Source organism: Carex rostrata, chromosome 5 (genome assembly GCF_964058835.1).
Source record: "Carex rostrata chromosome 5, lpCarRost1.2, whole genome shotgun sequence".
NCBI classification, from domain to species: Eukaryota; Viridiplantae; Streptophyta; class Magnoliopsida; order Poales; family Cyperaceae; genus Carex; species Carex rostrata.
This window is the reverse complement of record NC_135922.1, coordinates 4249069-4277034: the sequence shown is the minus strand read 5'-3', so window position 1 is coordinate 4277034 and position 27966 is coordinate 4249069. Positions and strand designations below refer to the sequence as shown.

Sequence of the window (27966 nt, the reverse complement as noted above, 5' to 3'; positions counted from 1 at the left end):
AAAATGTAAAATTTGGTCTCCAAAGACATATTAATATAGAGAACAAGATGAACGGTTCGGATCGTCCGTTAGGATTTTAAAAACTCGAATATTGAGCCGTAGCACCGTAGTCCCCTATGCCATCCATAGCACCCAAGCCATACTCTATATATATATAGATATATAGAGTAAGGCTACGCTACTTCACGAATTAAACTAGTTGTTTTAATTCGCTCTCATATCTTTAGTTTTGAAGTCCAAATAGCCAATCCAAACCGTTAGATGTTTAATTTATATTAAAATGTGCTTGGAGACCAAATTTTACATTTTTTGGAATTTTTTTTACTATTTATTAAGATGGTTTGAAAATCGCTGTTTTTTAATGGTGCAGAATTTTAATAAAAACAGCAATTTTCAAACCATCTTAATAAATAGTAAAAAAAATTTAAAAAATGTAAAATTTGGTCTCCAAGCACATTTTAATATAGATTAAACATCTAACGGTTTGGATCGGCTATTTGGACTTCAAAACTAGAGATATGAGCGCGAATTAAAACAGTCAGTTTAATTCGCGAAGTAGCGTAGCCTTACTCTCTCTCTCTCTATATATATATATATCGCTTTTAACGTAATGTGTATTATTTTATGAAGCTTTTTATATTTTTTTCTAACTTAATCTAAAAATATGTTGTCAATATATCCATTATAAAGGAATCCCCATGCATTAAATGTTTTGAACTCCGCTCAATGATATATCTCACCAAGCGTCATCTGTGTGCTAATTTGCTTCTCTTCTTATTTAAAAAAAATGTGTTTATTGTGCCTAAAACATATATAATAAAGTTAAAATTATGAACTCTTTTGATTATAAAGATATTTATATGTGTCTATTAAGATTTTTTTTAATATTGTATTTCAAAAATATTATATTTTTATTAGAGTAGAACTAGGGTACTCTTAAGCTCACCAAAGTTTTGGTGAACTTAACTATAAAACTCATCAAATCGATTTCAAATGACGAATCCGAACCGTTGAAACCCGCCTACCTTACGTGTGATGCATCTACATGTGAATTTTTTAAACATTCGAATTAATTTAGTATAAAGTCAAGCGGTCAAAAAATGTTCAAAAATGAATGCACTAAAATTAATTTATTAACCTTCTAATTTTGACCGCTTGACTTTATACTAAATTAATTCGAATATTTAAAAATTTCACATGTAGATGCATCACACATAAGGTAGGCGGGTTTCAACAGTTCGGATTCATCATTTGAAATCAATTTGATGAGTTTTATAGTTAAGTTCACCAAAACTTTGGTGAGCTTAAGAGCACCCTAGTTCTACTCTTTTTATTATTCATCAATTCTAAATAATTCAGCCAATCTGAGATGTCTGACATAATTTTCCAATTTCTCGTTTTGTTTTGATAATATAAAAATGATAATTGACCTGTGAACGAAGCATAATATAATTTTTTTTTTTTTGTAAATAATTAATGTGATCTCTATGATTACCACTTCCATTACCAACACCCACAGAAATTACAAAGTTTTACAGAAGCATGATCAAATCTGTTCAACTTCAGAAAACTTAAGTACAGGATTATATATTCCTTCCTTCCCAAGTAATAAGCAGGAAAGGAGTTTTTATTAATATTATTAGGCCCACAGAAACTCTTAGGATGGTACGAAATTTCTGTGGAGCGTCAGAAGATATTTCCGTTGCCCATGTCACATGTCTTTTGGAATGATTTACAAAATATTATTATTTGTATAAAAAATTTTTACTCAATTAAAATTAAATTGAGGATTAAATCTCCAGAAAAATATTATTATATGTTGAAAAAGGTAACCAAAAAGAAAAAAAACTGAAGACAGAGACCTGTGTTAGAAAAATGCATTTATTTAATGACTTGACTCCCACTCACTTACCCAATAATTAGCTTTTCTACCTTCTCTCTTTGCATCGTTTCATATGAACCCAACAAAAGAAAAGAGAACAGACTTATCAATTTTAGATCCATGGATCTCGGTGGTGTGATTTCCAACCTTCTCTCTTTGGCCAAAAAATTGCTGCCAGCTGTAGCCGCAACTGCCCAAGCTCCGCCTTCTTCCTCCTCTCCTCCAGTAGATCAAAACCACCAAATTGAAGCTGAATTGAAGAAATTGATGAGGATGTTGGAGCGTATCATGGCCACGCTTTATGATGCAGAGCAGAGGGAGATCAGAGACTCGTCAGTCAAGCTCTGGTTGAATGAACTCAAGGGTGTTGCGTATCGTGCAGAGGACGTACTGGGTGAGTACCACTATGAAGTCTTACGGGCACAACTTGAAGCAAGAGATGCTTGTCCACCAGATTCTCAAAAAAGGAAGCTAATTCAGGTAACTTATTTAAATACTTTTTAAACATTTGTCTTAATATCAGGTTCAGGTAGACCCATATAGAACAATGTACCAGCTGGAAATGTGGCGTGCCATAGGATATGTCATTAGTCCATAAAAACCACATTCGAAACAACAAATATGTAGCACAGACCTGTACAATATAACTATTTTTATCTGTGTAAATGGGCAGTCATACACTCTCATGCTAATTATGGACCTTCCAGGTTCCATCTGGCATGCTTGATCAACTTCAGCAAATAAGAAGCAGCTTTGATGAGATTTCGAAGGATCGAATAGCACTTCAACTATCAGAGGGAGATGGGCCCATGCGTTGCAACAACGAATTGCAAATAGCTCAAACTAGCCACCTTGTAGTTCAGTCGGATATCTTTGGTCGAGAGAGTGAAAAAGAGAAATTGATTGATTTGTTGTCCTCTCAATGTGGTGGTGTTTCGGTGGTGACAATTGTTGGCATGGGGGGCATTGGAAAAACAACCCTTGCACAACTTGCCTATAATGATCAAAGAATCCGACAAAGGTTTGATAAATTTGGGTGGATATGCGTATCAGAGAATTTTAATATTGAAAGGCTCACCAAGGAATCATTCGACTCTATTGTAGGAAATAAGTGTGACCTTACAAATTTCAGTTATATGCAAGAGAAAATTCAGAGGGAGATAAGTGGAAAAAGGGTGCTTTTGGTCCTTGATGATGTCTGGATTGAGAAGAAAATTCTTTGGGATTTATTTCATGCTCCTTTTATGTCAGCAGAAGTTGCAAAAATCCTAGTTACTACAAGGAACGATCACGTCGCGCAATTGATACAAACAGAGCCAACATTCAACCTTGGGTCTTTGTCAGCTGAACAATGTTGGCAATTGTTCGAACATTATGCTTTCGGTGGAGTAGAGCAGGAAAAGAGTTCAAAGTTGGTAGAAATTGGGAAGCAAATCATGAACAAGTGTGGAATGTTGCCCCTGGCTGTGAAGTCAATTGCTAGCCTTTTGAGGCATGAGGGTGAAGAAGAGAATTGGAGAGATATATTAGAAAGTGAGCTATGAGAGTCTACAGAAGTTAGCAATGAGATATTTCCATCTCTTCAAATAAGCTATGCACGCCTTCCCACATATTTAAAGTCCTGTTTTCTCTATTGTTCCATGTTTCCTAAAGACTACGAATACTATGTAGAAGAGGTGGTGGAATTATGGATATCCCAAGGTTTTATTGTGCCTAAAGGTAACAAGACAGCAGAAAGGATTGGCTTTGAATATGCACTACAGCTGTGTCAGAGGTCCCTTTTTGAAAGAGCAGACATATATCAGGGGGAAATGGTAACGTTTAAGTTGCATGATATTGTTCATGATTTAGCACGAGTTAATTTGGAAAATAGTTGCTATCCGACTGAATATGTTAAGGTCCCGATTTTTCCTGATGTACCATACCAGTTGTTTAGAGCTGATTCTGTGAATCTAATAGATTCTATACCCCCTGACAAGTTCACTGATCTGCACACACTCATTACAGGCTCTTATTTTAAAATCTTAAACAAAACTGTTGATCTTTCAATGGCACCAAAATTAAGAGCTCTAAATATATTTGGATCTTTCCATGGCTTCAAAATCTCTTCCAGTATTGTTGAATTAGAATCTCTTTCTTCCATTGGTAATTTGAAACATCTTCGTTATCTTGCACTTGATTCTCTGTCCTTTGAAACGCTTCCTGAGTGCATATGCTCCCTTTACAGCTTGCAAAATTTAACTCTTAGGGGTAATCCTAATCTCAAAGAGTTGCCAACAAAAATAGGAAATCTAATGAGCCTAGAAGAGCTAATAATTCATGGTTGTGCTGATTTCGCTGTGTTGCCTGAGTCCCTTTGTCAACTCAAGGCCTTGAGGAATCTCGTTCTTCTTAATGGAAAACTTGAAGTGCTTCCTAGTGGCATTTGGAGCCTTACAAATCTTCAAACTCTGAAAATCTGTAATACTCGTTTGAGTTATTTACCACATGGCAGGAGCAAATTTGTAGGAATTCAATCACTAAAGGTAGAGCTCATATGTGATACAATAGGATGGTTAAAGGATTTTCCCAGTTTGGGAGGTGCTCTTTGTCTATATAATTTGGACTATAATTCCAATTTAATGGATGTCCAATGTGCTAACCTTGTGAGTATGCGTAACTTGAAGGATTTGATACTATGCTGGAGATGGGGTGGTTATTATGGCGAAGAAGGTAGTGTATTAGGGTTGACCATTAAACACGATGAGAAATTAGTTGTTGAAGATCAAAGTTGTTTTCCGGTGATGGCTAGTCTCCAGCCTCACCCTAATCTAAGAAAGCTAAAAATAGATCATTACAGTGGCAATACATTTCCAGAATGGATTGGCAGCCTATGCAAACTAAAGTATTTGAATATTAGTTGTTGTAATAGTTTGCAATTCTTGAAAGCAGAGTCGCTTCCATTAGCACTTGAAAACTTGGCAATTTTTGGATGCCATCAGCTAGTATCTATATCGGGAATGGAAAAGCTGAAATCCTTGGTCAAATTTTGCATTGATTCTTGTAAGAAGCTGTGCTCAATTTTTGGACCTCCTCTTGAAATGTCAATGAGTGCACAGGATGGTTCACATGGGAGCTCATTGTTGGGGTTGAGAAACCTTGCGGATGAGTGGCATCCTGTAGAACCTTGCAAAGTTGAGGTTTACAAATGTGGAGGGTTAGAGCAGTGGTGCTTGCAACATGGAATAGAATGCAAGGTATGTCCTAGTTCCTATTATTCTATAACAATTACCCAAATCTGTTAAAATATTGAAAATAAAAAAAAATCAATTAAGAATTTAAAATGGCAAAGATTCCTCAATCTCAGTAAAGTTTTTTTATTTTTTATTTTTTATGAATTCTTCACAGGGGCTGATTGAACCTTTATACACTATTGACTTTTCATGTATATATTGTAATAAGATTTCTTTATTTAAATTTTCAACACTTTTAGAAACTCCTAAAAGTACTGATTGTATCTCTCGCTATCAGTGTTTCAAAATGCATATTTAAATATATAGTTCAATTTTACTGTTTTTATTTTGTATGTTTGTAACTTTAACAAAGAATATAGTGATTACTGTCTCATTGGTTGCAGTCCTGTGAAGACGGTCCCATCGGCAATGGTATATAGTTTAAGGGAATGGTGCTCTTGCAATAAAGCATTACTGCATCACCTACAAGGTACTTTCTATTATTTAATTTGCTATATTGCCATTAGATATTTGATACAATTACCTTAACTATTATTTGCAAAGAGGGGCTTGTGTTTCTCTCTTGGATTTTTGACTTGAATCTGAAAATTAATGCGGATCACAGATTTTAGGCTCAACATTTACATTCAGGAGATCTGATTCACCATTTCCTCTAGGAAGGAAGGGTAATAAAATGTATGTAATAATTGTGATTTCCATTTGCTTCTTGTAATAAAATTTGTCATATTGTTCTTAATGATAAGTTGTATGCTGGTAAATGTAGGTAACTGATGTGCTGCTGGTAGAGCTTCTACAGAAAGACGACTCGCCGTATCTGAAGAGCTTCGCAGGCCCTGCTCTGGTGCACTGTAAGACTAATAAATTTCTTTTTCTTTTATTTTATTTCCAAAAGTAGCTTTCATTGTGTTGATAGTCCTTACAGGTTGGTTCAATACATCATGTGTAGTTCATACTATATACTAAGGAATATTGATTGCTTCATAAATCAAAACATACAAAACTGGAATTCACAAAAATTGAGGCACAAAGTTTAAATTATAACAACACTGATTGGTGTTAGAGGTAAATTCAAATAAAGGAATAAGTAATTTTTTCAGTTGAAATTGAATGAATTGAGCTTTCCGAAATCAGAGTCAGGTCATGAGAAAATAATACTCTGTTGCTGTTCATGAACCAGATTTCTAATTTTTCTTGGACCAATATATCAAAATCTTTCCTGTTGCTTAATTCCTTTGTTTTTTGTGTCAATACCCTCGAAAACTCTCTCTCTATATATTTTTTAAAAAACTCTTTATCTATGTGCATTGAATTGAAGTCCTGCACACATAAATTAATTTTCTGCTTTTCCCTTCTCTTTTTCTTTCTCTTCCTCCTCTAATTTTCTCCATCTGAGATTGAAAAATGGTACTGAAATAGGCCATTAATTTTAATTCCACTGGTAGTCAAAATCAATCTCAATTGATATCTCAAATGAATCGCTATCTTCAGCAATGCCCTCCTAGACCAACTCAGATAGTTTCTAGTCCCCTCAAGCTTGATGTCATTAGGCAGTAACTCTGTCCTCTGGATTACCTGCGCCGACTCTGGTATGGCCACAACTGTCTTACTAGAAGTCTCCTCTAGTTTGGTCTGAAACACCCTGGCCACCCCTCCAGGATCTCCTTCAATTCTTTGACTGCTCTTATCTCAAACACAACACAGAAACGAGATCAAACACAACTCAACTACGGTTTTCTCCATCTATTACTTACATCTCCAAGTTCATGTGCATAACGGAATGTCAGAGTTGTAGCATGACTCTCTACACAGTACAAAAAAAACAGAAACAAAAAGTTTCTAAAAATTAAAGTCAGCAGCAGATGAGTATTGCTAGTTCATGTGCATAAGAGAGAAAAAAAGAGACCTGGTCGCTAGTTGCTGGAGTATATCGCCAGAGAGAAGGGACCAGATCACTGAAGATAGTGACTCAGATCACTAGCTCGCCAGAAGAGAAAGAAGTCTTCAGCGGAGGAAGAATCACTAGCGAACATGGTTCAGAAAATCGGAATCGGAATCGGAATCGGATTTTTGACCGCCTAGTTAAAATCGGATAAATCGGCCGGAATCGGAAAATCAGATCGGTAAATCGGGTTTTTTTGGCAGAAGCCTTGTTTTGTAGCCAAAAAATAGGAAAAAATTGATAAAAAAAATTTATAAAAAAAAAATTGAATGAGGGCCTTTCACTAGTCATGCTACTGCTGAGGGCCTTTCACTAGCCAAAAAATAGGAAAAAATTGAACACTAGTCATGCTACTACTGAGGGCCTTTCATTAAAAAAAAAAAGAATGAGGGCCTTTCACTAAAAAAAAATATATACATATTAAGTTCTGAATAAGAAAAACATCAAGGGCCTATTTAAAAAAGTGCCAAATATTAGCACGGTGTTCATCTTCTCCTGACTTGGTGTTCTTCACTTCTTCTCCCTCTTCTCACCACGGTGGCTAATTTTCAACGCCTTTCGAAAAATCAAGTCTTCGGTGCACGGTGTTCTTCTCCTCCTGCACGACTTCGGTGTTCTTCTCCGGTTCTCCCCCTTCTCACCACGGTGGCAAAAATCAGCGCCTTCTCAGTTCTCCATGGTTCGAAAAATCAAGCTCAAATGGCGCGTCTTCAGTGCCTTCTCCCCCTTTCGGGCTACCTTCTCCTCCTGCGCGCCTTCTCCCCCTTTCGGGCTGCCTTCTTCTTCTCTGAATCGACACAGAGGTGGATTCAAATGGCGCGATTTTCTCTGAATCGGCACAGAGGTTAGTCAAATTGAAATTTTTTTGCTTTAAATCGTTTGAATCGGTTCAAATAGGTGTAAATCGGACAAAAAATCGGAAAATCGGCCGTTTTTTTCACTGTTCATCCGCTTTTTTTGAAAAGAATCGCACCAACTTGAGAATCGGGCAAAAATCGGGTCGGTCCAGTCCGATTCCGAGTTGAATCGGCCGATTTGAATCGGAATCGGTCGATTTTACGAACTATGCTAGCGAGGACTCATCGGAATTGCTAGCTCCCTTAAGGAGTCGCCATAATCACCAGAGCCGCCTCTAACTCTGATATCATGTAGTTCAATTGGGGGTAAAATTAGAGTTTTATCCCTCTTTTCTATTAATGCATTTTTATAAATCAATCTTTACTATAATTAACTCAATATATGTCATGTAGTTAAATATGATAAATGAAAATTTTTGCCTCCAAGTATATTTACTAATTTCTTTAGGATCTGTACAGCTCCTCCATATAATCTATGTGAAGGCAAGGTTATTTTTTAAAAACAAAAAGCTGAAGATGAACACAGACACCTGTCTTTTAAAAATATAAAACAATGCATTTATTTAATGGAGTTGACTACCAGCCTGCTCCGAGTCTCCACTCCCTCAATAATTAGTTTTTCTACCTTCTAAATCTTTGCAGTTTACATCGTTTCAAATTAACCCAGCAGAAGAGAAGAGACTTTGCAATTTTAGATTGTTTCAAAGTGATTTCCAATCTACACTCTTCGGGTGCCAAATTGTAGCCTGATGTTGTTGCATCTGCGCAAGATGCTCGGTCTTCTTCCTCCGCACCTAATGAAAAGTTTAAGAGAAGGATCAAGTCTTGGGTTAGGGGCCCACAGTTCGGAGGTGGGTACTTTGGCACAGTTTATGAGGCGATTAGATAATATAAATGATGTTGTTTCTATTTCTATATTTACATCATCCTGGTCAGGCTTGGGAATGTATGCCCTAGTGCAGTACTATAACAAGAGAGAGAATGATTTCATTGTATTGCACTTTCTGTTTACATGTACACTGTCTTATATCATTCTAATCCTCTGATTACATCTAGCTAACCACAACTATCTAACGGTAATCAGTTACTAACAAACTATCTAACCAACTCAGTTACATGTCTTGTGTAATAACAGTATTCAGTCTTGAATCACTTGGACTTGGAATGGAGACGCCATTGTAACTCTATTAGCCCCCCTCAAGCACATCGGGTGATACACACGGTGTGCTTGGAATGTCACAGAAAGAAGGTCGATGCCAATATCTCAATGCCATTGTTCTTGCGATGTGAATCGTCAAGTTTGGGTCTCCTTGAAGGTAGAAGAAGGAGCTCTTTCGGCTCAAGAATGCTTCCATGTACTCGAGAGGCTCGTTTGAGTCCTCTTTGAAAAATAAAACAAAAAAAAAAATTGAATAGCTCATGGCTTAATTTGTGACAAGTACATGGTTTTAAGAGGCTTTTTAGCTCTCTTGTCTCATTTTCGAGAAGCATTTTGTAGAGAGAGAAGAAGAGAAGAGAAGAAGGAGCCCGGCATTGGTTCGGCTTGTTCGGCTTGAGGATTTGAGTTGAGGAATTTGGAGGATATTTTTTTGTGTGTGATCTGTAATAGATGCAGGAGGTAGAGATGAAACAGTAGCTGTTTGTTTTATTGAAGGGGCTAGAACAAAATTCAGCGTTACTGGAATTAAAAAGTCAAGTGCTAGAAAATTATAATCTCTGTTTCAACAGCCCAGCAGAATGAACAAGAGTAGTGGGCTTCTTGGGCTTTCCATTAACCCACTTGGAGATGAAGAAATGAGGTTTCGTGAGGCGTCCTTGAATCCGTTCTCTCAGAACCGACTCGTCTGAATTATGAACCCCATTCGAGAGGTGAAATCAACTCACCATGAATTCCAGTGCGAGCGGAGGCGGGGATCTCCTCGAGGAAGTAATGAGAGGTGTGCTCAACTGTGAATCCGGCGAGCTGAGTCGATCGGCAATCAGAGAGAGGATGTGACCGTGGCGAAGGTCAGATGGCTGATGATCTGACGAGGAGACGGCGACGGTCTGGTGAGGTAAGGAGAGGTCGGAGATCAGTGTCGTGTCAGCTCACAGAGCTCCGTGTCAGGCGACGAGGTGCGTACCTCTACTAGCCTGGATCTGGCTCGATCTCAAAGTCAGCAGTGCGGCGCGTCAGAGAAGGCAACGACGGAGAGTGCACGGTTTTGGCGTCAATCCTCTTTGCCTCGATCTGGATCAGTGCTTGGCGATCTCTTCTGGTGTTCTTGATCTTGTCTGATTCTTGAACTGGTCTGATGCTCTGAGCCAAAACGAGGTGAAGACGGAGGATAGGCGGCGATCTGGTCGGATTCTCTCGATCTCGACTGATGCTCAGTTGAGAACTGATCTGGTATACACCGATCTGTTTCTTTTTTTTCTCGTTTTTCTTGTTCTGATTGATTCTGGGAAGAGAAGAGAAGTGGAGAATAGAGGGAATAGAGGAATAGAGGAATAGAGAGGAATAGAAAGGGTTTATTTCTGGAAAAAAAAAATGTATAAGCTGGAATAAGGGATTAGATTTGAGGCATAATTTCTGGAATAGGCGCGAGCCTAATTCCAGCTTTACCGACGCTCTGATACCATATAACAAGAGAGAGAGAATGATTTCATTGTATTGCACTTTCTGTTTACATGTACACTGTCTTATACAGACATTCTAATCCTCTGATTACATCTAGCTAACCACAACTATCTAACGGTAATCAGTTACTAACAAACTATCTAACCAACTCAGTTACATGTCTTGTGTAATAACAGTATTCAGTCTTGAATCACTTGGACTTGGAATGGAGACGCCATTGTAACTCTATTAAGTACTGATACGGGTCATTACCAACTCCACACCAATTAATGCTGAACAAAATGTTAAAATTACTTTGCTGACAATATTAGGCTTGGTAACAAAGGAATTTTTATTTGTGGACTAGAGACAACTAATTGTGTTTTTTACACTATATTTTATCACTCTCTACAGTGATGGATTTTTTTTTGCGGTTAAAGAGGTATTGATTGATCAAGGGATCAATGATCAGGAAAGCATCTCCCAATTGAAACAGGTCGGTGTGAAATTTTGAATTTCAAATGGAAATACAATATGTAATTGACCTTTAAGGCTTTAATATATTCTCAATTTGCATGCGTGGGATGTGCTGTGCTTTTAAAATTTCAGGAGATTGCTCTTTTGAGTCTGTTTGAGCATAAGAACATAGTTCAATACTATGGAACCAACCAGGTAAATTTTAGATTGTTACTATTTTGTATGCTAGACAATGGTGCAAAGTTCCAGGAACTTTTTAAATTAACTGGTATAACATTATACCAGGAGGAAACAAAATTGTACAATTTTTCTAGAACTAGTGAACAAGGCTCTCTTGCATCATACTATACGGGTTGGTGTATCTTCATGGAAGGAACATAATTCATTGGTAACAACATTAAAATTATTGTTAGAATATTAAAAAAAATGATTTATATTCTATATCTTAATTTTCATCTCCTCTTGGGTAGTGGTCGCTCACCATACCAAGTCATATTACTCTATAAGACATGCAAGTCCCAATAGAACGATATATCTCTCCGATCTGTATTGAATGTTATGGACAATCTTTCTTGTTTGGTTTTTAGGGATATAAAATGTGCTAATATATTGGTTCATGCAAATGGATCGGTTAAGCTCGCCAATTTTGGGTTAGCAAAAAAGGTTTGTGGACACTTTATAACTACATCATATTGCCGATTGGTTATCTGTATTGAACTATTGATTACAAAATATAAATGATGTTAAGTACGTGATTAATTATTTTGTTTAATTATTTAGACTCAGATGACCAAGATTAACATCCTGAACTCAACCAAAAGGAAGTGTATATTGGATGGCTCTGGAGGTATGTTTTACCTTGTGAGTTGTGAGTTGAAAAAGTTGAGAAATATTGGAGGGATCTTTTTTGCAAAATCTTTTTGTTTCATATGCATATCAGATATTCTCCTGTAGATCTTTTAACTTCTCTTGAATTATTATAATCAAATGCCAGAGTTGATGTAGATGTTCGTTTGTGTAATTGAGTTCTCTTTGTTCTTCTTTTTTATTTTCAGGTTGTAAACCCTAAAAAAACTTACGGGCTAGAAGCAGACATCTGGAGCTTGGGTTGCACTGTACTTGAAATGTTAACCCGCGAGATTCTTTATATATCCTAATATTGAATGGGTAAGCACAATCCTTTAACACACTCTCTCATTCACTCTCTGTTTTTTGTTTTGTTCCTTTTTGTTTCAGAAATTAATTCACAGTACTACTGCGGTACAGACATCATGTAACTTACTAGTCAATTTTTTATTTTTTTTATTTGTGTAGAAACAAGCTTACTGGAATATATGAAACAGAGAGCAACCACCGGTACCTAATTATCTGTCAAGAGAAGCACAGGATTTTATCACAAAATGTGTCAGAGTTGAACCCTGATGACCGCCCATCGGCAGTAGAGCTGTTAGAGCACCCATTTACGATAACTTACTAGTCCGTGCCTAATTACGGGAAAAGAATCCTCTCTAGATTTTATGTTTTGTTTTACTTATGCCTTTATATGTTTTTTTTTTTTTTTTATTCAGCAGACCCCAATATATTTTTTTTTATTTTCTTCTATATTTCTATGAGCGAACTAGCCTGGGACCAACACTTTTTTTACCAATAGAAAGAGTATTTCTTTTCATGTAATATATATGAATTGTTGTGATATATTGATGAGCTCATATTAGGAACTTAGATAGGCTCTTGGACCATGTCTTAAATAACTTGGTTCAGATCATATCAGATAACAACTGACACTAGTATTTTACAATTACCCTTGAGTTAAGAATCAATCTTTTGTTTAGTGGCAAAGGGCAATATCTTCCATGTAAGAGGTTCGACATCTGGATGAGAGGTCTTTTCTGAACATTAAATGCAACTTGATAGGCCATACTTCTATTAGAAAAAAAAGGAAAAAAAAAAACTTTTATTTTCCCCTGCTCTACCATTTTTCTCTGGCTTTTTCTTAAATTCCAAATGTGAAGCTGTTAGAGTCATTTGCCATTTTAATTTCAGAACTAGAGACAGATATTGCAATTCATAGGGCGCTAAATGTATTCTCATATGGTTTACACTTCTGATCAAATTAATCATTTCACTTCGGATCTCATTTATTTGCGAAACTATTGTCAAGAAGAGGCCCAACTTGTACCCATTTATAAGGCTCAATTATCCATGTATAAATGGATCTGTATTGGGCCCAACAATGCGATCTAATGCGGCTCATATGGTCCTCGACTCACAACAATCTACTTATTTCTGGCCCAATAAGATCCACACCTATATGGGCCCATACATGACAGAGAAAATGAACCATGCTGCAGTTGTTGCAATTTATCTAAAAATTAATGTGTTATTTTTCTTTTCTAATTGTATATTCTGACATTTAAACCCATAGCTGTGGGCCTGCTACGAGCACTATTTTTTTTATAACTGTTGGTTAGGTTTTCGTGCATACATATTACAGTTTTGGAAAACTGCTGCAGTGCTAATTGAGAGAGTGAATGTCTTGGTACCCGACATGCAAATATAACATTCCCGGTAAATATAACATTCCCGGTAAATATAACATTCAAAGTCGTTTGTCCCATAAATATAACATTCCCGGTAAAATTGCTGGAGGGAGTGAATGTCTTGGTACCCGACAAAACTGCATTGGTAGAAATTGAGAGATTGAAGCTAAATCTGTGGGCCACAGCTTGGTGCTTGCTCAGACTGGCAGAATTGTCGATCGTTTAGTCTCTTAGGATAAACCCATTGCCAACTACAACTGTTATAATGCAAAAAATAAGAAAAAGCGTGCATATTAGTGGAGTTTCTTTTGCCAGTGCTATGACTTACATTTTGTTGTATTACAACCGCCACAGAAAATCAGACGAAAGCGCTTTAACTTTCAACACCAATATTCTAAGGTTTTACAAGTTTTAGAAGATTATGCTCAATTCTTAAAAGTAAGTATTCAATAATTCTGACTATATATAATCCCGCATGTGACTCTCTCTATATATGGTCATTCTACTACATCAAAAATTTTGTGATCCAATTCAAAAGTTTGAATTCGTAAAATTTCCATCGATCCATTTTTTTTTTCGGCGGCCACGCTTTAACACCAACCTAAAATTGGATCGAGTCAGAATTTTTTTTATTTTGAGAAATTATTATTAATAAATATAGAAAAATAGATGTAGTTTATTGAAATTTTGATGTACTAGAAGGACCAGGACCAGTGAAACAGATTTGAAGATTGGATCGGGATTAATGGCCTACATCCAAACATATTTCACGTCGGATTTTTGGTGCTGAAAAAAATGAAAAATGTTTGAATCCGGATAATTGATCTTGGTTCAAACTTTGAATAAAGGTTAGTGGTCCCTGTCCTTCTAGTACATTGGAATTTCAAGATACTCCATATATTTTTCTATATTTAGTAATAATAATTTGTAAAAATAAAAAATTTCTGATCCGGTCAAAACTTCATTGGTGTTTAAGGGTGGCCGTGAAAAAAAATCTTTAAATAAATTAGGACTAATGATAATTTAATAAGATAAATGACAAACTACCATCCAAGTATTCTTAGTTTCTTACTAATAATTTAGCTCCAAATAATCGGTTTGAAGACACCATTAATTTTAAAAACAAAAAGCTGAAGACGGACAGTACTTGTCTGATAAAAAAATATATATATAAAAATGAGGCCCAAAGTCTTCTGCGAGTCTCCCATTCCCCCAATAATTAGTTTTTCTACCTTCTTTCTTTGCATAATTTCATATCAACCCAACAGCAACACAAGAGAAAGGCGGAGTGATTTCCAATCTTCTATCTTTGGGCTGAATTGAAGAAATTAAGGAGAATGCTAGAGGGCGATTACATTCACGCAACTCTCTTGAGCTCCTTGAACCAGTGCTTCACTGACTATTTATCTATGTTGAAGGAGAAGCACTGGTTTAAGGAGTCAAGACAGTTGCGTGCAATACACAGGATGTATTGGATGAGTACCACTATCAAGACTTTTGGGCATAAGTTGAGGAAGGAAATGCTACTGGATTGGAAATTGGCCAGGTTATCCGATTTTTGGTTCGAGTCAAGCCCAGTCAGGCCAAGTCTGTTTAGTAATCGGAAGATTGAAGAAGGAATTTTGTTAGAAGATTATCTAGATTTTCGATTATCTAGACAAAAAGTCGCAGGAATTTTGGAGAAGAAAGAAATATTGCTTGTGAAAGCAGATGGTTCATCTGCGTAAACTCGTTTCACTATGTTATTGCCTAACAATTTTAAATGTCCATTTGAAACTGAACACATTTAATTTTAATCTTTTACGTATGTCCATTTAAAACTGCTGTTTTAAAATGCTCTCAATGTAGCGGGTCAACTTTATATACTTTTTCTAATTGCCACATTACTGGTCACAGAAAAAAAAAGCACCTACAAAATAATATAAACTAGTGAATTCTTATACATCTGTCCATTCTGTTTCGTCTTTTTTCTTCTAAAATTCAGATTTCCTAATTTAAATGCATGTATATATATATTATGTATGTTGTTAATTATTGTAATCTCTATTCTATTATTAAGCACGTTGGGTGTCCGATCCGCCAACGGCTACGATTGAAAGATGAAACTTCGAATTTGATCTCGGCCCTTCAATTACGTAATTTGTCTTCTTTATGTTTTATTTATAGAAATCTAAATTTAGTTAAAAACATACCCACCATATGTGCTGCCACACGATACGTTACAATTAAAATTGAAAAAATTCTAAAATTTAGCGATATATTTATCTGTTTCCTTATTTATCTGTTTTCATATTTCACCTCTTGAGAAGACTCCACATTCCATTTTTTTATTTTTTTGTTTCCTTACTTCTTCTTTGTTTTTATACGGATCACAATGGAAATCAATTTTTTTTTTATTTCCTTATTTTTCTTTCTTTGTTTCTATACATATTGGTGTGGCCAATTTAGAATATATATATTTTCAATATAGAATATATCAATGTGTGTGTGTGTATATATATCATATACATACATACAATAACACTTTTTGTTTATGTTTTTTGATATCATATTATATGTTGATACTGAATTGTTGTGATATTTGATATTAGATTCGAACCGAGCTATTATTTGATATCATTGGTACTTACCAATAAAGAATCATCATATCATCAAATTGTTATCAGAGATCATGATTAAAGTTAATTAAAAATACAGAATCATAAAAAATTTTATTAACATGTGTTTTAATTTTTAAATAATTATTATTTTCATTGATATATTTGTTTCTTATAATATGTCCCGTTGCAACGCACGGGTATGATACTAGTATTTTATTATCTATGTAATGTGTAATTAATTCTGCATGACTATTTTGACTATTTATGTATGCTTCTATTTTAATTTATTATACTAGTGGATTATATAAGGGGAATTATTTTAGCATATTTGAATAAATTTTTATTTTTATTTTTATTTTTCTTATATTTGTATACTATGTGCGACTATTTATATATTATCTGATTAGCTTTGAATGTTCAGATTTCATTTTATTAGTGGATTATATTAATGTAAAAAGTGATCTTAACATCATTTTTGAACTAATTATTTTATTACATTCTTTTACTTAATTTTTGAACTAAATCCGAGTTGCCGAGTTAACTCGGCCGATTCCAACTGATTCTTACGATTCCGAGTCAATAATCAACTACCCGATTCCAATTCCAATTCCGATTTCGATTTTCAGAACCATGGAAATGCTTCTCCTCCAGATTCTCATAAAAGGAAGCTAATGCAGGTAACTAGTTTTATCTCCCTGTGCAAAGAGTATATGTGATTGGTTTTGTGTTAATCAGTCAGGGTAACTAAGATAACTGTAAAAGTGACGTTCATGGTACTCGTTTGAGCTTGATGTACAATAACTGTAAAAGATTGATTAGATTCATGTTGTTCTGTAAGGCACAGTTGAAGGTTTTTCTAGGCTAGTGTGAACTTACAAAACTGAAGGCCCACTCAATGTTTACCTACAAGAGAACTGATTCACCATTTTCTCTTGGAAGCAAGGGTTATACCGTAATAAAATGCAAGTAATAATTGAGAATTCCATTTTTCCTTGATATAATAAACTTTGTCATATTGTCTTTAATACATGGTTGGTTGTATGCTAGTAAATGTAGGCAAGTTATGTGCTACTATAGAATGATGACTTGCAGTTGGAAATAAAGGGATTGAGCTTTTTGGAATAAGAATTAGGGGTAATGAGAAATTAATACAATGTTTCTGTTACTGAAACAGATATCTCCATTTTCTTGTACCAGTATATTGAAATCATTCCTGATGCTTAATTCATTTGTTTTTGGTGTCAATCCCTAGGTCTCTCTTTCTTGATCTTTTTTTTATGAGAACTCTTTGCCTGCGTCTCTCCTGGCTAGTTCTGTGTAAATTGAATTGAAGTCCTCCTGCACACATAAATTAGTTTTCTGCATTTCTCCCTTCTCTTTTTCTCTATCTTCCTCTAAATTTTTCCTTTTAATTTGGAATAAAAAATGATGCTGAAATAGGTCATTGATTGTGTAATGAAGAATTCCTTCAATTCCACTGGTTGATTGTGATAATTCAGATTTTTTATTTTTTTTATTTTTTTTTGTACATCAAAGTGCATTTTGTACATCTTATCTGATTTTTGGCAAATCTCAATCAATTTCAGGTTAGCAACTATTGACAACCTGTACATCAAGTGGTCCTGATGACAAGGAAGAATCCAACAGGGTCCTGGTGACCGGATACATATATTTTTATTCTTACTACTCTTGTGTTGCTTTCGGCTGATTCACAACCAATTTCAAAATTATATTTAATACAGGGATCCAATTATATTATTTTATTGTGACACATCTTATTACAATTTTGAAATCCAAACAGTCAACCTGAACCGTTCAATATAATCTCTATAATAAATGTGCTTGGAGACCAAATTTTATATTTTTGGAAGTTTTCACTACTATTTAGAATTTTTTAAAATTGTTGTTTTTCAATGCTCCAAAATTGTTTGAAAACAACAATTTTGTACATAACTTAATAAATACTAAAAAAAATCCAAGAAATGTAAATTTGGTCTTCAAGCATATTTTAATAAGGAGATGATATGTTGAACAGTTCGGATCAGTTGTTAGAATTTTAAAATCGTAAAAATAACTAATAAAAATATGATATCAAGATGTGTCACCATAAAATAGTGTAATTTGATCCCTCCTCATTTAATATATGGATGTTCTTTTAAATAATGCATCATAGATCGAAGAATAGTTTGAATTTATCTTAACCGAATTGTATAGAAACAGACTTTATTATTTGATTTTGCACATGAACAATCACCTGACTGTATGAGTGAACAACATATGTTGGAACGATACTTAATTGTATTGCATAGAAAAGTGAGTTCTTTTTCATTCGATTTGCTATTTCAACAAAGAAATCACGAAATAAAATAAAATTAGAGCAGTCTAAATAATAATATAATTTTAATTTAATGAAGAGCATTATAATGTATTTGTATTTAATAAATTACAATATCAAAATTAAAAAAAATCTAAATCTAAATAGATGTGCCGTTCTCGACGTGGATCGGTTTAGACTGGGCATTGGACCAAATTCGGTCTAATTAACTTTTGCTGGCCCATAAATATAGCTAAGGCCCAGTTAAAGAGTTTGAACCTGGCTACTGGGCTCCAAATCTGGTTATTTTGGGCCTTCAAGCGTACCAATATAAATGCTTTGAAATAATTTATACTTTCAAGATAATTGATTATGTACCATGATATCACCTAGGCTAGCAAGCAGATAAACTGAAACATCTGAGACCAAGATTGTACTGATATGCAGTAACTTATTTTCCAAATAAGGCACATGACTTTTGAAACATGATCAATACTTTATATATCCAACAAGAAAATTATCTACAATTTTGATTTTATTTATCCCACAAGAAAATTTTAAAAAAAGTGAATGAAAAGTTAGATTTAAGAATATATAGTGGCCAAAAATAATCTTAAATTAAAGAAAATTTTCTTGTACCAGTATAAAACCAGCGAAGTTCGTCTTCGATTAAATTAAAGATTTAAATTGGCTAAGGTTTCTTCAATAAATTTTTCAAACACATGTCAAAACTATTAAAATACGATTGTATCTATCGCTATTAGTATTTTAAAATACGGAAGATCCAAAGGGTAACCTCCAATTTCAGGATCTTAACACATGGAAATCCAAACCACTAAAAGCAGTCCTAAATTGATACATAGGCTTTGAAATAAAAAAATAAAAAATTGTCATTAAAAAGGTAGGAGGATTGTTTCTTCCATTCAAAACACAATTGACCCTTTCCTGAGTGTGTATCCTCTGAGATATTTTGGATGACCTACGTGTCCAGTGCCTATTCGGGAATAGCACAGGGACCAGTATTATTTGAGCTTTGAGATTCGTGCATAACGTCTTTGAACGGTTGAGATTTTACAAAAAGGCACGCAAATATGAGATATCTCAGAATGCGAATTCCCTTTTCTATACTGTAATTATATGATAATTAGTAATATTTTTAAATTGAAAGTAAAAACTTTGGTTAATTTTTAAAAATCTGGCAATTTTATTTTATCACTATGAATTACTTTTGTCAGTAAAATAAATATAATTTCAATATGGAGAGGTACAGTAAAAAGCGGATCTGTGTTTCCTTGCAAAGTCACATGCATACCTCTGACTTCTCAAAAGACATAATATTATATGATAAGCAACTTGATGCATTGGATAATAATATATACTAGCTAGAGACAAAAGATAACAGCTCCATAACATTGAAACCAACACAAAGGGTCAATATCATAGTAGGAAATATCGGCCGATACCGATACGGATCGGCCGATACGTATCGGTATCGGCCTACTCCGATCTGATCCTGAGCCGATTCTCATGTAGCAAATCATAAAGAAAAAGAAAAAAAAAAAACCGATCCTGAGTTGATACCGATCCGATACCCCGATCCCGTATCGGTATCGGCCAGGACCGATCCCAATCCCGATACCGATAATTCCTACTATGGTCAATATACTCCAATCTCCATGCACCGACACCCCACCAAACCATTAATTACATGCACACCAAACGAGAGACTTCGCAATAATTAATTTCAGGACTTGATTCCCAATTTTCTCTGGCACCCAAATAATTAGTTTTTCTAGCTAGGATTTGTATCGTTTCATATCAACACAAGAGAAGAGAAGAGAAGAGATTTTTGCAATTTTAGATTGATGGGACTAGGCGGAGTGATTTCCAACCTTCTTTCTTTGGGCGCCAAATTACTCCCTGATGCCGTCGCATCAGCGCAAGCTCCGTCTTCTTCCTCCTCTCTCTCAGTAGATCAAAACCACCAAATTCAGGCTGAAATGAAGAAATTGATGAGGATGCTCAAGCGGATCAATGCTATGCTGTACGATGCAGAGCAGAGGGAGATCAGAGACTTGTCAGTCAAGCTTTGGTTGAAGGAGCTCAAGAGAGTTGCGTATGATGCAGAGGATGTCCTGGGTGAGTACCACTATGAAGTCTTACGAGCTCAAGTTGAGGCAAGAGATGCCTGTGCACCATGTTCTCGTAAAAGGAAGCTAATTCAGGTAACTTATATAAATGCATTTTACCCAATAGTCTTACTATCAGGTTTAGGTAGACCCATATAGAACAAGGTACCAGCTGGAAATGTGGCGTGCTATAGGATATGTCATTTGTCCATAAAAACCACATTAGAAACTGTAAATATGTAGAAACTATTTTTATCTGTGTAAATGGGCAATCATACACTCTAAAGGTAATTATGACTTTTCAGGTTCCATCTGGCATGCTCGATCAAATTCAGCAAATAACAAGCAGCTTTGATGATATTTCGAAGGATCGAATAGCACTTCAATTGTTAGAGGGAGATGGGCCCAGGCGTTGCAACAACGAATTGCAAATAGCTGAAACTAGCCACCTTGTAGTTCAGTCGGATATCTTTGGTCGAGAGAGTGAAAAGGAGAAATTGATTGATTTGTTGTCCTCTGAATGTGATGGTGTTTCGGTGGTGACAATTGTTGGCATGGGAGGCATTGGAAAAACAACCCTTGCACAACTTGCTTATAATGATCAAAGAATTCAACAAAGGTTTGATAAATTTGGGTGGATATGCGTATCAGAGGATTTTAATGTTCAAAGGCTCACCAAGGAATCATTCGAGTCTATTATAGGAAATAAGTGCGACCTTACAAATTTGAGTTGTATGCAAGGGGAAATTCAAAGGGAGATAAGTGGGAAAAGGGTACTTTTGGTCCTTGATGATGTATGGAATGAGAAGAAGAGTCTTTGGGAATCATTTCAGGCTCCTTTTATGTCAGCAGCAGTTGCAAAAATCCTAGCAACTACAAGGAACAATCCTGTTGCACAAATCATGCAAACAGAGCCAACATTCAAACTTGGCTGTTTGTCAGCTAATCAATGTTGGCGATTGTTTGAACATTATGCTTTCGGTGGAGTAGAGCAGAAAAAGAGCCCAAAGTTGGTAGAAATTGGAAAGCAAATCATGAACAAGTGTGGATTGCTACCTCTAGCTGTGAAGTCAATTGCTAGCCTTTTGAGACATGAGGATGAAGAAGAGAATTGGAGAGATATATTAGAAAGTGAACTATGGGAGTCAGATGTTAAGAGAGAGATAATTTCACCTCTTCAAATAAGCTATGCTCGCCTTCCCACACACTTGAAGTCCTGTTTTCTCTATTGTTCCATGTTTCCTAAAGATTACGAATACTTTGTAGAAGAGTTGGTGAAATTATGGATGTATCAGGGTTTCATTGAATCAAAAGGAAACAAGACAGCAGAAAAGATTGGCTTTGAATATGCACTACAGCTGTGTCAGAGGTCCCTTTTTGAAAGAGCAGACAGTGATGAGGGGAAAATGGTAACATTTAAGTTGCATGATATAGTTCATGATTTAGCACGAGTTAATTCGGAAAATAGTTGCTATTCGATTGAATTTGGTAAGGTCCCAATTTTTCCTAATGTATACCATTTGTATATAGATGATTTTGTGAATCTAATAAATCATATTCCCCCTGGCAAGTTCAATGATCTGCGAACACTCATTCTTATTACAGAACTTAATTTGAAAATCATAAACAGTACTGTTGATCTTTCAATGGCACCAAAATTAAGAGCTCTAAATATATTTGGATATTCCAGTGCTGTTGATAGTGAATTAGTATCTCTTTCTTCCGTTGGTAATTTGAAACATCTTCGTTATCTTTCACTTGATTCTCTGTCCTTCAAAACACTTCCTGAGTGCATATGCTCCCTTTACAGCTTGCAAAATTTAACTCTTAGTAATTGTAATCTCAAAGAGTTGCCAACAAAAATAGGAAATCTAATGAGCCTAGAAGAGCTAATAATTCATGGTTGTCGGGATTTCGCTGTGTTGCCTGAGTCCCTTTGTCAACTCAAAGCCTTGAGGAAACTCGATATTCTTAATGGAAAACTTGAAGTGCTTCCTAGTGACATTTGGAGCCTTACAAATCTTCAAACTCTGAAAATTATTAATACTCGTTTGAGTTACTTACCACCTAGCGGGAGCAAATTTGTAGGAATTCAATTACTAAAGGTAGAGCTCATATGTGAGACAATAGGATGGTTAAAGGATCTTCCTGATTTGGGAGGTCCTCTTCGTCTATATAATTTGAATTGTATTTCGAATTTAATGGATATCCAATGTGCTAACCTTGTGAGTATGCGTAACTTGGAAGACTTGATACTAAGCTGGAGTTGGCGACGACCATGGGTTAATTATTATGACCAAGAAGGTAGTGCATTAGAATTGCTTATTAAAGGTCACGAGAAATTAGTTGTTGAAGATCAAAGTTGTTTTCCGGTGATGGCTAGTCTCCAGCCTCACCCTAATCTGAGGAAGCTAAAAATAGAGGGTTACCATGGCAATACATTTCCAGAATGGATTGGCAGCCTATGCAAACTAAAGTATTTGAATATTAGTTGTAATAGTTTGCAATTCTTGAAAGCAGAGTCGCTGCCATTAGCACTTGAAAACTTGGCAATTTATGGATGCAATCAGCTATTATCTATATCGGGAATGGAAAAGCTGAAATCCTTGGTCGAATTTTGCATTGGTAATTGTCAGAAGCTGTGCTCAATTTTGGGACCTCCTTTTGAAATGTCAATGAGTGCACAGGAGGGTTCAGATGGGAGCTCATTGTTTTGGTTGACAAAACTTGCGGATGAGTGGCATCCTGTAGAACCTTGCAAAGTTGAGGTTTCTAATTGTCCCGAGTTAGAGCTGTGGTGCTTGCTACATGGAATCGAATGCGAGGTATGTCCTAGACTCCTAATTCCTATTATTCTATAACAATTATCCAAATCTGTTAAAATAGTGAAAATAAAACATTTCAATTAAGAATTTAAAATGGCCAAGATTCTTCAATCTCAGTAAAGTTTTTTTTTTCTTTTTTTAAATTCTTGACAGGGGTTGATTGAACCTTTATGGCACTCAGGAGTTTTCAAGCAGCGTATATATTGTAAGGATTTTCATTCACTAAGATTTCTTTATTTAAATTTTTAACACTTTTAGAAACAACTAAAAATACTGATTGCATCTCTCGTTATCAGTTTTTCAAAATGCATATTTAAATATATAGTTCAATTTTACTCGCTCTGTTTAATCGCTCTGTTTCTGTTTCTGTTTTTGTGTTAGTAATGTCAATAACTTTCGGTGTAGGGTGTATCGAAAATTTGATTCAGTACACTCCATTTGGTGTGGCCTGTCATGTAGTGTTGTGGCAGCAGTTGTGTATTGTATCAAAATAAGTTCACTAAAAATTTGACCCGGTACTTAAATATTTTTTAAAGAAAAAAAAATATTAATTTCTGTTATTACAAAATATTTTTTTATTTAAAAAAAAACATTCTCATCGGGGTAGGGGTGACAATCTCAGCCTATAAAAATGAAAATTATGAAGCCCATGGGCTTTGATTTGAAAATATTGTTTCAAGTACTTGAAAATCAACTCGGGTTATTAACATGAGAGTAGCCTTTGATTTTAGAATCTCTTAACACATGAAAGGCATAAAGCGCTAAAAGCAGTACAACTTTATGCATGGACTCTGAAAGAAGAAATAGTCATTGATTAAAGAGTGGGTGCACAGTATATATCGTTTCTTCCTTTAAACACATTTGACACAGTATATATGTCGTTGAGTCTGCTAACAGATAATGCATCACACAAATCGCTCTTGAATAAATAATTTCCCGGGATCCTCATGTCAGCAACTCAATTGCACCCAAAACAAATTAAAATTAGTTGATACGACCATATTTTTTACGTTTTCATATGTTTGAATTTGGAAAAAAGCATGCAAGGTATATATATATATATATATATATATAGAGTTAGGCTGGGGTGCTATGGATAGCATAGTGGCCTCCCGTGCTACGGCTCAATATTCAAGTTTTCAAAATCCAAACGGTCGATCCGAACCGTTCATTGTTTAATCCATATTGAAATGTGCTTGGAGACCAAATTTTACATTTTTTGGAATTTTTTTGCTATTTATTAAGATGGTTTCAAAATCGCTGTTTTTATTAAAATTCTGCACCACTGAAAAACAGCGGTTTCAAAAATGCTTAATAAATAGTAAAAAAATTCAAAAAAATGTAAAATTTGGTCTCCAAGCACATTTCAATATGGATTAAACAATGAACGGTTCGGATCGACCGTTTGGATTTTGAAAACTTGAATATTGAGCCGTAGCACGGGAGGCCACTATGCTATCCATAGCACCCCAGCCTAACTCTATATATATATATATATATATATATATATCTTTCCTACCTTATTAAGGAGCTTAATGTCTAGATCCTGCAAGGGTTCTGATTTACTGTTTTTTTGTGTGGAGTGAATCTGAACCATCTAAATAATTAATCTGCCTTATTTTGATTAAATACATCATTTTTCTGTGTAGAAGTTCAAATTTAGTTAAAACTTGACCCGCCACACGTATTGTCACATAGATCTGCAAAAAATTTCGCTGATCCGTAATTTTTTTCTCCCAGCGAAATTGCTGCCCATCCCTTCCCCGACCCTTCTTCCCAATGAGAAAAAAAAAACCTGCGATCAGCCCATGTCTCGCCTCTACCCTAAATCGTGGTCGGAATAAGTCCCTACGCCAACATCCTGCACCTTCCTCTCCCTGCCGCACTCGGTCGAGCGAGTTCAAATCTGGTAGCGATGGGCCAGTCTTAGAGGTCGTCCCGCCTCTGTTCCTCAAGCAAACCCTAGGTCAAGGATCAGGACGCGCTGGCCGAGGAGATCCACCCCGGCGAACTCAACCAGCCCATGCGTGTCCCTGAGGTATTGATCCGAACTATTATTTACTTCAAAACGCAATATTATTTGCTATGTTGAACTGTACAAATTAAGTGAGAAAAGAACATGATAGAATTTCTCAGTTGGTTCAAGTTGAGGTTTTAGTTGAATTGATGATTTTGACCACCTCATAGTCATATAGATGAATTTGATAACAGATTTGTTGCATGCTACATGAAAAGAAAGAAAAAGAATGATGAAAGTAGAATTTGAGTAGTCAACAAAAGTAATTTATATTGAATCTAGGCCACTTGTAATTTAAATTTTTTCAATGTACTGAATTACATTTTTAGCACACTTTGGAAAAAGAGGTTTCAATTTCCTACATCCTAACAATTGAAATCCTGATATACAATTTTCTGGGGTCGAGTATTGTAATCCAATTATATGAATCCAGCTGAATTATTTTTATGTTGATTTTTTGCTAACAATTAAACTAGCACCAATTTTACAGGCACAACTCTGATCTTCACTGCAGTCTACAATGCCATAACCGGCATCCTCTTTGGCATCCCCATGCCAGTACAACCCATGAAATCCATAGCAGCAGTTGCTCTCTCTGCTTCCCCTCACTTCACTATTCCACAAATCATGGCTGCTGGTCTCTCCACTGCTGCTGTTCTCTTTATCCTCGAAATCACCGATCTCATGTCAACTCTCTATCGCCTCCTCCCCTTACCAGTTGTGCGTGACAATCAACTCTCCCAAGGCCTCGCTTTTGCTTTATCGGCCATTAAATACGTAATGTACAACCAAGATTTCACTTCTTCTACTTCTTCCTCAACCTCATCTCCTCGATCGTGGATCGGTTTGGACGGCATAATTCTTGCGCTTGTTGCTTTGTTATTTCTCGTAATCAGTACCGGGTCGGGTGATGATCAAGAGAGGAATGAAAATGGGGATTTGGATCGCACCAGGACCCGTTCGTGTAAACCCGTTTCTCAGATCCCTTCTGTATTGATAGTTTTTTTACTTGGTATGGGGATTTGTTTCATTCGGGACCTTTCAATTCTATAAAATCTCAAATTTGGACCGTCAAAAGTTACAATAACGTCTATTTCCTGGGACGATTGGAAGATCGGTTTCTTACAAGGTGCTGTACTGCAAATCCCTCTTTCAGTACTGAATTCAGTTTTAGCAGTTTGTAAACTCTCATCAGATTTATTTCCGGAAAGCACTGAACTCTCCACCACATCAGTATCGGTTAGTGTTGGGTTAATGAACCTAATTGACTGGTTCGGTGCAATGCCAGTATGTCATGGGGCAGGTGGCCTTGCTGGGCAGTATCGGTTTGGAGGTTAATGATCAATGGAGGTTAATGCTTAATTTTAATGTTTAGTTGTTAGCTAAGGGAACTATAAAATATGGAGTACAGGTCTCCGTTCCTGATTTAGCTTATTTTCCAATTAGAATTCATTTCTGTTTAGTTTTTGGTTACTGGAATAAGGGCTTTCTCTTGTAGGTGCACTTGTTGCCATAGCACCAGAACCTCAGGATGCGGTGGCTGCTGGTAGAAAGGTATGTTTTCTTTCACTATCTATGTGATGACTATGATCCAAGAGTGCTACCAGTATGTATGTTATATGACAAAGGAACACTTATTACCTAATACATGTAATTCCTTGCTGGTTGGAACATGTATAATGATATCAAGCCTTGCTAAAGCAATTTAACATTAATCTTAGTTCCAAACTAAAAATTAAACTAATGTTCTGAAAGAATTGGACCTGTCCTGTAAGAATCTGGTATGCACATGATATTGGAGATTAACTCATAGGCCACCATACCAACATATCAGAATACCTATACCAATGTTCCACACAAACAAAACAAAAAGAAACATATACTGGTACAACATATGCCTACAACAGCCTTCAAGACCAAAGCAGATAGAAATACTGGTTTATAGTGAATTAAGCCAAGCCATTCATTTCACAGATATATAGACAACACTCCCATGAGCATCTCAGAACAAAAATTCCCATTTTTATAATTTTCTATGATTTATACACCACGTTAAAATCAGAAATCAGTCCAGATTAATTATTCCTTCCTAAGGGCTTCTATGTAAATTGTAAATTTGGGAGTGAGTGTATCAGGTTTTCTGGTACAAAGGGTCCATGATACAACTGCAAAGGGCTTACATGTAAATATTCCTTCCAAAAGGGCTTCCATGTAAATTGATTAATTATTTATAAATTGTTTTATCTTATAGTTAAGGTAAAGAGCAAGAAATCCTACATCAAGTCGTACATTTTCTTATTTATGGCTTGTTTTATTTTAAAAATTTAGCAGTAGGCAGTATCAGAACCATGTTATAGGATTTATTAATGGCTTGTTTCAATTTGAAATGAAGGTTAGAGCAAGGGATTCAACAACATATTATAGTTGCAACGATCATTTTGTGGTGGTTGACAAGAATGTTGACTATGGCATCGGTGGATCTGTCTTTACTAGAAAATACAATTTGACCCAGTTGGATTTGAGAAATCAGGCAGGCTCTCCTGTTGCAAATTGA

The 27966-nt window shown here is 35.6% G+C and overlaps 1 protein-coding gene and 1 pseudogene across 4 annotated transcripts in view; both read left to right on the top strand.

Annotated features, from left to right (window-relative positions):
- The first annotated feature begins 1903 nt into the window (after positions 1-1903).
- LOC144553729 (putative disease resistance protein RGA3) lies at positions 1904-27966 on the top strand (annotated as a pseudogene). Its single transcript, XR_013511450.1, has 6 exons — positions 1904-2362; positions 20876-23395; positions 23549-23568; positions 25889-26745; positions 26911-26966; positions 27805-27966. The product of XR_013511450.1 is annotated as a putative disease resistance protein RGA3 (transcript).
- LOC144554688 (putative disease resistance protein At3g14460) overlaps positions 3424-27966 on the top strand; it is a 48354-nt gene continuing 23811 nt past the window's right edge. The window contains exons 1-6 of one of the 3 annotated variants that reach the window (XM_078303008.1): positions 3424-5118; positions 5499-5584; positions 5720-5790; positions 5879-5963; positions 8554-8762; positions 9047-10569. In XM_078303008.1, the coding sequence (XP_078159134.1) occupies positions 3523-5118; positions 5499-5534 (1632 nt within the window). In that variant the 5' untranslated portion in view covers positions 3424-3522 and the 3' untranslated portion in view covers positions 5535-5584; positions 5720-5790; positions 5879-5963; positions 8554-8762; positions 9047-10569. Of the gene's footprint in view, positions 5119-5498; positions 5585-5719; positions 5791-5878; positions 5964-8553; positions 8780-9046; positions 10570-27966 lie in introns of those variants that run through there. The other 2 variants (XM_078303009.1, XM_078303010.1) reach the window with 2 other exon arrangements.